We start from the raw sequence: 12,025 nt of genomic DNA on the forward strand, positions 1-12,025 counted from the left end.
CTGTTAAATAAAAATAGCAGAGTTCAATGGACCGTGAAAACGCGATTTAATGCTTACTAAATACATGTTACATTTTAAAGTATTTTATTCGCTACATTGCTGATTTCGTTTTGGTATAAGTAGTTCTGATGAAAAAGCACGAGGGTATTAATTTTAAAATGTTAAGTGGTTTAATTTTAGAAACTAGACAAAAGAGATATTTTGTGTTCTGTCATTTTAAATATAGATCTTACAATTTTCTTTTTGACTTCATCTGTGAAATAAGTTTCAAAAATAAACTCAACTATAATTTTGAATATACCTGTATTTTCGAAGAAAATCAAATAATATTGACATTACCTAACAAACACTTATATTTATGACCAATACAAATTATTTTGCGTTAATGGCTTGGTATTTCAAACTGCTAGAATGCATATAGACATAAAATCCGTAGGATATTCAAATATCTATGTGGAAACGCTTGTTAATTCGGGGAATAAATAAATGATTGATAAGATCTTTAACATATAAAGGTTTTTTTTCCCGTCTAGCTACCTGACTTTGAAAGTACAAACACAGCTAAGGAAAGTTTCGCAGGCAGATTATAACTTTTACGGGATGCCAAGGTTAGTCGTTATTTAAGGGCAATAAACAAAGCTAAATGCGGTTTATAATATGCACAGTTAATGAAGGCTACGTCGCACACAAACGTGTAACTTAATATGAAATTAGTCTTACATTTAAACCAGTTGATTATAATCGAGATGTAGGCAAATGGCATGACGACACTAATACCAAATTGCGGCTTTATTGTTACTTGTTATGTACAAACATACATGGGTACATACAGTATATGTTCCACTTGAATGCTCCTCGCTACATACACAGATTTTCAAATGCATTTTCCAATCTGTTAATACATCTTAAGGTTTTTAAACGTGGGGTTTAATGCAATCAAACTTTTGCTTCAAATCAACATAAAGATATTCGTGCAATTAGGCAAAACTTCCTAACACACTATTGTATCTTTGCCAGAAGATTCTTTTTGTTCTCTTCTCCCCTCTGCGAGGTAGCAGATGGTGTCGTCTGAGCGGAAAGTTGATTGGACTTTCCCGAATCAGGAGCAGACGACTTAGACCGAGGGCCAGACAAGAGGAAACAAAGAACAAGGAACCGATGAAATCTGAAGGTAAGAAAGAAAACCCAACACCGTTGTGTCTGAGTTTGGATTCGGGGTTCAAAGTACTTCGATTCCAGTTCCCTGTTTTGATTGTCCCCATTCAGTTTTTGTTTAGACTTCGACTGCAATCCTGGCAAACAAGATCGGCCGAAAAATCACTGAGTTGCAAAAAAAAAACAGTAGTAAAAGGTTGTAAACAAATTGAAAAAGACTAACGGACGGGAAATGTGATGAGGGTAACTGCCACTCAAGCCTCAGCTTACTAAGCTCAAGTCTGTCCACGGGTGTCAATAAAATCGGAGACGTGCCGAAAAAAGCCAGACATAACGCAGACACTAAGAATACATTAAGTTGATTTGGTCATCTATTTTATACACTTATTATTACAAAAAGTAGCCACCACACGCGGTGGAAAACTAGTAGACTAAACATAAACAAAATAGTTCACCGAAACCAAATTGGATCTTAAATCAAGGGAATCTTAAATGCATATTAAGAACAATTATAAATGATTTAGGATCAATATATGAAATCTATCTTACAATAAATAGTCAAGAAAGATGTATATAGATAGATAGATATAAATATATAGCAAGAGCCACATGGCTTTGCTGCTCGAAATGAGACTGAGACCAAGCTCGAGTTATTGATTTTGCGCGACTGCCAAAGGAGGAAGGGCGATGTCCAAGCCCCAGTCCCAACACCATCTCCACCCATCCGCGCATTTCCGTATTTCGCCATAATGGAAATTTTAAGTTCACCCCGAGGCGTCTCGAGTGCTGCGACCAGGAGGAGATGAGCAGGAAATGGTGGCAACTAGGATCTCAGACCGCCTTTTCAGTTGCCAAGTGGTCGCGCAGTTTTTCGTGACGCACCAGGCGGCGGCTTCTCATGCGTCATCATCAACGACTTTTAAGAGGAAAACAGCTGTTGTTGTTTTGTTTTGATAAAATGCAACCAAAACAAAAAGAAATAAGCAATCTTGTCTTGTTATTGCAATTATCGAATGCATGTCTACTCCTGCCACAAATTGCAGGTCCTTCAAGGTTGATTTATAGACAAGGAGTACGTACATGCATGGCACATCAGCAAAATGCCATTTTCCTGGTTAGTTTTGGGTACTGTGTACCTTAACCAAGGGCAGGCCAAAACTATTGAGGACAAACAGCGCCGCATTTATCGCGCACTATATATAGAATCCGGGGGTGGTCGGTGACATTTTCCCCTCCCCATTTTCCACCAATCTACCACCCTTCACCGCCCACTGACGTTTGTAAATCGTATTGCATGCTTTGTTGTTTGCTTTTTGGTCTATTTTTGGATATGACATGTATTGGTGAAATTCTGCACACAAGCTGCCAAAACGTGACAGCAGTAAAAAAAAAAATACACCACAATGATATATAACCGCGAAAAGTAGTCTGAAAGTTCGCAACTCTCTTGCTACTTCGACATTTCTAATTAGCGAGTTCTTGAGTTGCTCCTAACTAATGTGCGAGTGTATTTAATTAGTTGGCTCTAGAATTCAAGCTGCGGTTCATTGAAGATGTTCCGAGGAACCAATAAATTGCACTAAATCAAAATGACCTCAAACAAATTGCTGGAAACACTTTAATGATCGAAAGTATTGCCACACATTACGAGGAATTCAATTGACGTGCGATTGTGTGCGTGGGAATATGGAATATTTGAGAACTGGCGGAAAGCAGATAAACCCAGACAACAAAATACAAACAGCTGGAATACAAAATAACCAAGAAGCGTATACGTAATCTCAATCCTCAGTTGAGATACATGTAGTACTCTTGATAAGAAAATGGAATTTAATGCAATCCTAGATAGGTATTCAATCTTGAAAAATATATTGTGTATGATTGACAGACTAAATTATTCGGGTTTGGCAATCGGTGCGTCCAAATGATGACGTCTTTTCCTCATACGATATATATACCGATATGATATATCGGTATATTTTTGATAAAGTCAAACCGGATTTTTAAATTGTTCCCTTGGCTGATAGGCTTATCTGGCTCGCTCTTTTTTATCACGGATAAATAAAAAGAGAGAACGAAACCGAATGAGATTCTTCTTTTTTTCCTCTTTCTTTTGTTTGTATTGCCGGGCCGGGGCAATATCATTGAACTTGTTCAAGGACAAGAGACCCCAAACGGAAATAAAACGGAGAGCACAAGAAATCTGACAAGAGAACTGGTTAAAAAACGAATATCGTTGGGATTTTCAACCACCGGTTGGAGTATAATTAATATTCCTGTGGTGCGTTTGGGACAGTTTCAGTTGCCAGGTTCCATTTCAATATACCGCTTTCAAAACCAATTGACGCAATTTGCTGATATCGATTAGCAAACAGTGCGATCAAGAAAAACACAGGTGGAAAAAATGCGAAAATTCGAGATAAGAGGAAATCACAGCCAAACCTTTTTGAGTAACAACTGATTGTAAAACTGAAAGCTATGAAGCAGGAGGGCAATCTTTTTGCACTACAACTTTGCTGCGTCCACATTTGCTCAGTATAAAATGCCAACTGATTTGGCTGTATTGTTCAGAAACCATTTCTCTCGGCCATGTCTTTTGTTTACTGTTTGCTCTCCCGCTTTGATATGATATAAATCTGCCCGAAATGTCTTCAACAGATTAGATATTAGATAAATCTACGTGTATGTACCCAGCAAATGACGTATGAAGATGATAAAAACTGCCAAAAAAGAGAAATAAACTCGAACTGGTGCAGTGCAAAATAGTTTTTGTCCCGTCCTAGTTCCGTTCGGATGGCAAAACTGGGTCAGCTGACATTTACTTTCAACTGGCGATGGCAGTTAACCAGGTAACTGGGTCGAATGAAAGTAAAATGCGTGAAGTTACCCATTTATTGAAGTGTATGATAACAAATAGGATATTACTTAACTTAACGTTTTATGCAAACACAGCAGAATTTGCAATTCGATTGAATTCATTCATTATTCATAGCAATTACACAGATTTGTTCATTTAAAAAGTACACATTTTCAGTTTCTTTGTATTATTTTACTAAAAAATGTAAGCACAAATAGTTTATAACATATTCTAGACTCACAAGATGACTATTTACTATTTTTTGAATAAAAAAATCAAAATCCAGTCTAAAATTGTTTAACCGAAAAAAATTGAATGTAAATGCCAATGCACGCACACAAGCACACATACTTTGGGGCTCAGTAGTTGTGCGAGTGTTCGTTGACGTTCGAAACAATTTATGCAACAAAAATGTATTATTTAAAAACTTGCGGCTTTAGCCGATCCCCTGCCGCACTTACCACAATTGCCATACACATTTGAGTATAACTTTTGAAGCTTTTTCGTTGCTTTTCGTGCACGAGAAAATTGAATTCACGTCCACACGCACACACAGACGCACCGCGAGACTCTCACCGACACGAATTCCACGAATGCAATTGGCTTGTGTGTGTTGCCTTTACGACACAACTATTGCTCTTATTGCAATTGTAAATTGACTGTATCTTTAGCTTAAGTGTTTTTCATTGAATAACAATACTGTTAAGCTTTGGTTTTTCAGCGACATTAACGCAAATTCGTCTGCAGCTTAACCTCAAATTTCTTTGTGTCTGTCACGCACACACACACACATACAGTCAGCACAGGGCGGAACCAATGGTATAAAATGAATCAATCAATTTGACATGAATCAATCGGGCGAAAATAATATCTGTAGTTTCCAGCACGGATTGCACAATTTTTTCTACCGATTTCCAAGAGCAAAGTACTTGTAATCGAAGTAGGCGTTGCGAACAATTCGCTCGTTTGTGTTGGTAGACACCGATAGTGATTATATTCGATTAGCTCGAACACTCGATAGGGCCGATAGTTTCAAATGCTATTTAGTGCTTAATCGATGTTTAGATTGTGCGCATAATCGATACTTTATATTCATATTTATATTATTTATTTTGCATTACTTTTCAAAAACACATTATGTGTTTTTTTCATAAAATATGAAAGAAGTGATTTTAAAAGATGTTGAATATATTAAAAGTATAAGCGGATATATTTTGCAATAAAATATCAACATAAAAATAATAATATTCTTAAAAAGTAACATATTTTATTTTCATCTTCCTCCAAAAGGTCGTCTTATTTTGATTCTAGTCCTGCCCCTTCGAGAACATCCCAATTGAAATGTTCTCTATAGAAAAGAACTACCCTACTATTTACATACGTAGTACCGCAACAGCAAGCGGCAACCTGAATTAGTCATCTTATCTCATTCCGCCAGAAGTGACGATCAACAGCCCAACGAATTTAAACATTTTACTGCGAAGAACCTTATATCGCCGATTTATCCAGAGGGGAATGTCCAAGCGAAAGGCCGAGGACGCACAATCCGACAAAATGGCAACGGCAGAGAAAGTAGCACAGGTAATAAACAACAGCCATAGAAAATAAACAAAAATAGTTTACAAACAATAACAACTATTGTCTCGACAGAACGATTATACCATTGGCCTGGTGGATCCCGTGAAGGATTACCAAAAGCTCATCGAAACACGCGTGCAGGTAGACGAAATCGTGGATGATGATGTCACCAAGGAGAATTTCGATCGAACGGCTGCAGCGGCGCGTGACGTCATCTGGCGGCTGTTATTCGACGAGGCCGGTACCTCGCAATCGAACACAGAGAAGGCCAGCCAATTGCTGGAGGAATACCGTGGTGACGCCTGCTTCTACGACCCGACGCCTTACAACGAATGGATTGTCAAGCTGAGGGATGAGGTTCTAAAGAAGGAGCTCCTCGACTTTTGGCGTGATGTGCTGGTGAAGAAGCAACTCGGTCCCTGTTGGTCACGCGACTGTGATCTCTTTGACAGCGACGACACCCCGCCATTGGAGTTCTACGCCCATGCCGGTTGTACCGCTCCATTTGCAGCCAGCTTAAAGGTGCGCGCAGCACTGGAGGAGCAGGCTTCGCTGGATCAGGATGGGCCAGCGACGCCTACCACTCCGGGTGAACTGAGTGCCGATGATGCCGCCGCTCTGTCCGGCGAATTTGAGGCCGCCCTGACCAAGGAAAATCCTCTCGAGGAATACCGAACGCTAATGAAGCGCTTTGTCCTGACCAAAATCATCGTTCCGGACAGCGTTCACCAGGCCAGCGTGAAGAAGATAGCGGCTGCCGCCAGGGAGATAATCTGGAAGCTGCTCTTCGATGGCACACCCTCGTCGGAGGATCAAAACAAGGCCGCCGAGCTGCTGCAGGAGTACAAGGGTGATGCTGGTTTCTATGGGCCCGACGACTACAACAGTTGGATTTACAAGCTCAGGGATGAGGTTCTCACCAAGGAGCTTCTCGACTTTTGGCGCGACAAGATGGTGAAAATGGAACTTGGTCCCAGTTGCGCCCGTGATTCCGACTATTACGACAACGAGGATCCGCTGCCATTCGAGTTTTACGATAAGGCCGGCTGCAAGGCTCCTTTTGAAGCACCTGAAAATGATGATTAGTAGGGCATCCTCATGACTGAAGATTTGTATACAGAACCCCTTTGGTGAAACCTTAATCCAGGAAAAAACCTATTCTGGTCGTAATCTCTAAAAACATAAACTGTAAAGCATTTCAATCTGAATTGTATTTCGAAATGTCAGAAATTGTTCAAAAATGAATAAAATGATAAGTATTTTATAACTGTTCTCAAAAATAGTGGTCCTTTTTATTATCGATCAGTAAGAAATTATTTGTTTTCTTCATATTTCATTATTAGTTTATAGCATTTAAAATTTTGTAATATATAAAATATAATAACATATAAATTAGGGAATATTTTTCATTTGAATTAAAATTTGTATCACGAATTTTCTTGAAATATTTTAAGAGTACTCCTATATCTCCTGTTTTACTTAAACGTTTTTCATCCTAAAACTTTTAAATTGTGTATTAAATGATTGTTTTTAGATACTTATAATAAAAGTTGACCGATGTAGGTGGAATCCACATAAATAGTTTCAGCATAGTTTGTATTTATACATAGACAATTTTCGTAATTTTCTTTGAAGTTCTTAAATCCAAGGGTTAGATTATTATGCTTAAGTACTAAAATAAAATATGAAATACTTTCTTAAGTTAACTTTTAAATTCCGAACACAAAAATGAACTTTAATTAATTTTGAAACTATTACATACACTGACTAGAGAACATTTATCCATTTTCTGTTCTTCTTCCAATCTTTGGTGGTTTTTTTTGGGTTCTCTGTGTTCACACAACGTGGAACATAATACAAAATCAGGAACTAAATAAATATAAAGTGCATTCACAACATTTGAACAACGCAACAAGAAATGAACCTTAAAATGTGCGTCCTTAAATATTACAAAATAATTCTGAGTAAAATTGGGCAGCCATCGTTTCTCATTGAGATCTCTGTGAGCTTATGGCAGGTGGGATCGGTTCAAGAATTGTATCTGCAGCCTGAAAACATTACTCGGCGTAGAGCAGTCGAGAACGTGATTTCCGGAGGCCACGAGAGCCTCCACCGCCGATTCCACTGTCTCCGCCCTCGCCACATTGCCAGGACTTGGTCTTGGCCCGAAAATGTCGGAACTCATCATTGTGCGCCGGTGCGAGCATTGGTACATATTGGCTGGGCTGGCACAGCTGCGAGTAGAGGCCGAAGAACTCCTTGTACCCATTGTGCAGGATATAAAGTTCCGGATAGTCTAGTGCCGGGTAGTTGTGGGCATGTTGACTTCTATCGTTGCTGCGCAGGAAGCGCAGTAGCTTGGGACCCCGTTCCGAGGAGAACTCACAGTGGAACACGTAGATGCGACGATCTTCCTGATTGGAGGTCAGCGCGGGAAACGCCTCCTGTATCTGGCCACGTGTGTACAAATTCTTGGCCCCCCGTATGTGTCCGCCAAGGAACTCGTATGGGTAGCGGCAGTCTATGATCTCGTAGCCGCCCTGGCTTCCCAATTGCTCATCAAACTCGCCCTGAATCAGTCTGGCCAATGTGTCACTGGAGATGGTCTTTAGATCACGATGCCTTATGCCTGTCGCCAAACAGGGCAGCGTACAAGGCTTGCTGAGATCTCCAATTAACTCTGGTTCATCGCCCAGTGCTCTCATGATCTCGGCGTCGTTCATTGATAGGGTTTTCCGTTGCATCTTCTTGATGGGCATGTTGGTCTCCTCGTCCAGTGCTTGAACCGCTTCCTCTGGCTGTTCACTGGGATACATGCTGAGGCAGCGACGCAAGGAGCCTTTTTTGTTGGGCATCTCCTCTAAATTGCTCTCCGACTTCAGTTGTCCGCTGAGGAGCACTTCCAAGTCGTCGGGCAACTCAATATGGTGATTCTCGGCTGATTCCATTTCGAACATGGCCATATACTCATCATCCAGCGAGTTGCCCGACTCGTAACTCGAGCAGGAGCTACTGAAACTGCCGAGGGTTCGCGAGGACAGGCTATTAAAGTTGTTCAGCGTCCTGGCGGCTGGCATTCTCTGGGTGGACTTGGGAGTGCCATCCAGGCGGGCTACCTGCATATTCTGCGACAATTCGGTGATGGGCGATAGAACGCTGGCGCTGGCGGGAACATGCCGCTTCAGCAGCCATTGCAGCGGAGTCTCCTGCGCGCCAGATTTGCGCCTCTTGGCCTGGTATTCCATATCGGCAGCATGGGGATCTAAATTCTCCTGACCACACGCTCCACTTTCATCATCTTCTTCCTCCACATCGAGCATCAGCCGCTTGCTCGCCATCTGCACGTTAAAAACACAAAGATTTTCCATCAGCTGTAAGCTGCCAAAATCAGCTGGATTTTCGCAATTGTTCCTTACCCTGATCTATTTGCGATAAACGTAACAATTGGGAAGTTTCGACTTTGGGTTCCAGCGTGCGTAGTGATTTCGATTGCCAAATCCTTGGCGATTTTCTTGTTCTGCCCACTTGTTTGTTTCGCTTTTGGCGGTCAACTTTATTGGCGCCTTCATCAATTCCCCATTCTACCGCTATAAGTTCACCACCTGCTAACTCACCACTGCGCCGAATTTAAATAGGACGCTCTAGTTTGGATTAAAATTGCTTGTATATTTTGTTGGTGTTATTTGCATGGCTGGTTCAACTTTATTTGTCAAAGAGCAATGAAATTTAATATTAAATGCGCAGCCATCTTAATGATTGCGTTTTGTACACGCTATAAAAATGAGATAAAATCAATAAATTTGTATCTAAAATAGTTAAAAGAAAAATATACATAGAATAATTAGTATGCTGGTGAGAATTAATTCGTTAATTAGCGTAATAAAATAAAAACATTTCACCATTATTATTGTGAAGCATGTCATTTTTTCCATTGGAAAATTTGATAAGAGCATATTACCATTTATTACATCTGGCCACACTGTCCGTTTGTTTATAAGTTCCTTGCTGCAGTTGTGTTATTGTTGTTAATGTAAATATGCCGGAATTTGAGAACTTTAACGTAAAAACCACAATTGACTGCAAGCAAGGTGCAGTGCGAGCTGTGCGCTATAATGGTAAGTGGATTTCTGTGCACTATTACTAAGCATTAACTCATATTAATCTTTAGTTGATGGCACTTATTGCTTGAGCTGTGGATCTGACAAGAAGATAAAGCTGTGGAATCCGGCATCGGGATTACTGCTTAAGACTTACGGTGGTCATGCGGATGAAGTCACCGATGCGGCGGTAAAGTTGTCTCACTTAGTATTATTCTTATTATTTGGCAATCCAATTCAACAACTTGCAGGGAAGCTGTGATAGTAGCTTTATAGTTTCCGCCAGCTTAGATAAAAGCATTATCTACTGGGACGTGTCCACGGGTGAGTTGTAATCATTTTCGCACTCACTTTCATAGCCCACCAATTATTGCTAATTTCAGGAGCTCCAGTACGGCGCCTGCGTAGCCATGCCGGAGGTGTTAGATGCGTCTGCTTCAACGAGGACTCCTCGATAGCCATTTCCGGGGGTCGGGATAATGCCGTAATGTGCTGGGACATTCGAACGCGTCGCCTCGATCCCGTGCAGGTGATGAAGGAGGCCCGGGACTGCATTACCACTGTGGCAACCAACGAGAATCGCATCTACGCCGCCTCCTTGGACGGATGTGTGAGGACCTACGATATACGGGTGGGCGAACTAACCTGCGACAAGGTTGGTGAACCCATCACTTATCTGGCGCAGACGCTCGACGAGCAATGTCTGGTGGCCGGCTGTCAGGATAGTGTGGTTCGACTGCTGGACTGTGAGACCGGGGGATTACTCTCCGAGTACCGAGGCCATCGCGGCGATGACTACCACATCGAGTGCGGAATACTGTCGAACGATGCCCACATAGTCACGGGCTCTAGTGATGGAGACGCCTTTGTTTACGACCTGCTCGAAGGGAAAGTACTGCAGCGCATTCGCATAAGTAAGGAAGTAAAGTTGAACTATATCATTAACTATATATTAACATATCGGTTTCCTTCGTCATATATCCGACAGGTGATAATGGCGGCGTCGTCCACTCCTTAGCCACTCATCCCAAGCGACAGGAAATGCTCTTTGCCAGACGTCGGGACATGTATGTCTTCTCGACAGATTTGCAAATCGAAGAGGAGCAATTATAGGTCTCATAATGCTGTATAGTTTTAAAAAAAGCTAGTGATATAAATAATATAGTTATTAAATATATAGACGCCTTCAGAAGCCCACCTTAAACTATCATAAAAATAGCCCGCCAAAATAAAAATGTATTGTTTTGTTGAGGGAAAAAGGAAAAACCATTTATTTGACATAATTTTTTGTTTTCATAGAGCATGAATGTATGTAGTAATATGTGTTTGTTTTCGTATGATCTGGCTTATATAATCTTCACGATTCTTTTCCTTTAACTATGAACGGCCTGCATAATGTTTCCTTAATCAAATATTTCGAATGCGGACGAGCGGGCGAGCAGGCGTGGTTGACGCAATGTAGCTGCCTACATGCATTGGCTGTATCTTTCATCATTCTCATAGTCTCTCTCCTTGTGGGAAAATGCGGGACGCCTAGCCGCGGTGCAGCGCTGCGCGAACAAGAGCTTCTTCAATTCGAATCGCGGGTCTCAACAGTGGCGCCCGAGCAGGGACACTTGGTGTCCTAGCTGGCAGCTATGAGACGTCTTGAACGAAACGTCAAGAAGAAACTGAAATTGCACGGCGCAGACGCAGCCTGGCGAAGGGAGACAGCTGCAGCATTGGCCTCTTGCTCACACGTGCGCATTCTTTTGTTGAAGGGCAAGGGCGGGGGTAGGGGGTATGGAGAGGGGTACTTGGGATCGAGGGACTCCTGGTTAAACTATCTGAACCTGTCGTACTTATGTTACTAAAGCATATTAAATATGTATGCAAAGTATTTGTTTATGGTAGTTTAGTAGTAATATTATGTAATGTTCCGTTACTTATGTTCGTATGTACGCTGCATGTATTATTTATATATGTTGTGGTAGGTATGCGTAATTTGTATATAATTTATATTAATATATATATATATATTTATATAATAGTTTATATAATAAACGATTTTCACTTGCTTTTTATTTTGTTTTCGTTTTGCATTTTTTATCTCTTCCTTTAGAATGTTTTAATGTTTTTGTTTTTATTTTCGTTTTTTTTGTTTTTTTGTTTTCTTGCTTTGTTTAATGTTTACCACCTACGCTCATCACTCGCTTACATAATTAGACTTAAAATTTTTTTTACACAAATATATCAACAAAAACTCAATAAGTTCCATTCAAAAGTATATAAACGTACGCCTATGAACGTTAAAATTAAAGATAAGAAAAAATAATTTAAAAAAAGGTAAAAATTAATG

The 12,025-nt window shown here is 40.5% G+C and overlaps 3 protein-coding genes across 3 annotated transcripts; 2 read left to right on the plus strand and 1 right to left on the minus strand.

Annotated features, from left to right (window-relative positions):
• The first annotated feature begins 5,382 nt into the window (after window positions 1-5,382).
• Window positions 5,383-6,870, plus strand: LOC6613672. Its single transcript, XM_032718061.1, has 2 exons — window positions 5,383-5,593; window positions 5,663-6,870. Exons 1-2 carry the CDS (start codon window positions 5,528-5,530, stop codon window positions 6,674-6,676), a joined length of 1,080 nt encoding a protein of 359 aa, XP_032573952.1. The 5' UTR covers window positions 5,383-5,527; the 3' UTR covers window positions 6,677-6,870.
• A 299-nt stretch (window positions 6,871-7,169) lies between these two features.
• LOC6613673 (cdc25-like protein phosphatase twine) lies at window positions 7,170-9,293 on the minus strand. Its single transcript, XM_002038107.2, has 2 exons — window positions 9,007-9,293; window positions 7,170-8,928 (listed from the first exon to the last, which is right to left on the minus strand). The coding sequence occupies exon 2, from the start codon at window positions 8,926-8,928 to the stop codon at window positions 7,648-7,650; it is 1,281 nt and encodes a 426-aa protein (XP_002038143.1). The 5' UTR covers window positions 9,007-9,293; the 3' UTR covers window positions 7,170-7,647.
• Window positions 9,294-9,558: 265 nt separating this feature from the next.
• On the plus strand, window positions 9,559-10,946 carry LOC6613674 (WD repeat domain-containing protein 83). The gene is made up of 5 exons (XM_002038108.2): window positions 9,559-9,705; window positions 9,759-9,877; window positions 9,939-10,011; window positions 10,071-10,601; window positions 10,676-10,946. The coding sequence occupies exons 1-5, from the start codon at window positions 9,627-9,629 to the stop codon at window positions 10,798-10,800; spliced, it is 927 nt and encodes a 308-aa protein (XP_002038144.1). The 5' UTR covers window positions 9,559-9,626; the 3' UTR covers window positions 10,801-10,946.
• The last annotated feature ends 1,079 nt before the right edge of the window (window positions 10,947-12,025 follow it).

The sequence above is a fragment of the Drosophila sechellia genome, chromosome 2L (genome assembly GCF_004382195.2).
Source record: "Drosophila sechellia strain sech25 chromosome 2L, ASM438219v1, whole genome shotgun sequence".
Classification (NCBI taxonomy): domain Eukaryota; kingdom Metazoa; phylum Arthropoda; class Insecta; order Diptera; family Drosophilidae; genus Drosophila; species Drosophila sechellia.

Excerpts from the sequence above, each read along its gene's own strand:
- LOC6613674 (XM_002038108.2), top strand. The coding sequence starts at position 9,627 with ATGCCGGAATTTGAGAACTTTAACGTAAAAACCACAATTGACTGCAAG. Across the intron at positions 9,706-9,758 it reads GCGAGCTGTGCGCTATAATG|TTGATGGCACTTATTGCTTG; the intron begins GTAAGTGGATTT and ends ATTAATCTTTAG. Across the intron at positions 10,602-10,675 it reads ACTGCAGCGCATTCGCATAA|GTGATAATGGCGGCGTCGTC; the intron begins GTAAGGAAGTAA and ends TATATCCGACAG.
- LOC6613673 (XM_002038107.2), bottom strand. The coding sequence starts at position 8,928 with ATGGCGAGCAAGCGGCTGATGCTCGATGTGGAGGAAGAAGATGATGAA.
- LOC6613672 (XM_032718061.1), top strand. The coding sequence starts at position 5,528 with ATGTCCAAGCGAAAGGCCGAGGACGCACAATCCGACAAAATGGCAACG. Across the intron at positions 5,594-5,662 it reads CGGCAGAGAAAGTAGCACAG|AACGATTATACCATTGGCCT; the intron begins GTAATAAACAAC and ends TTGTCTCGACAG.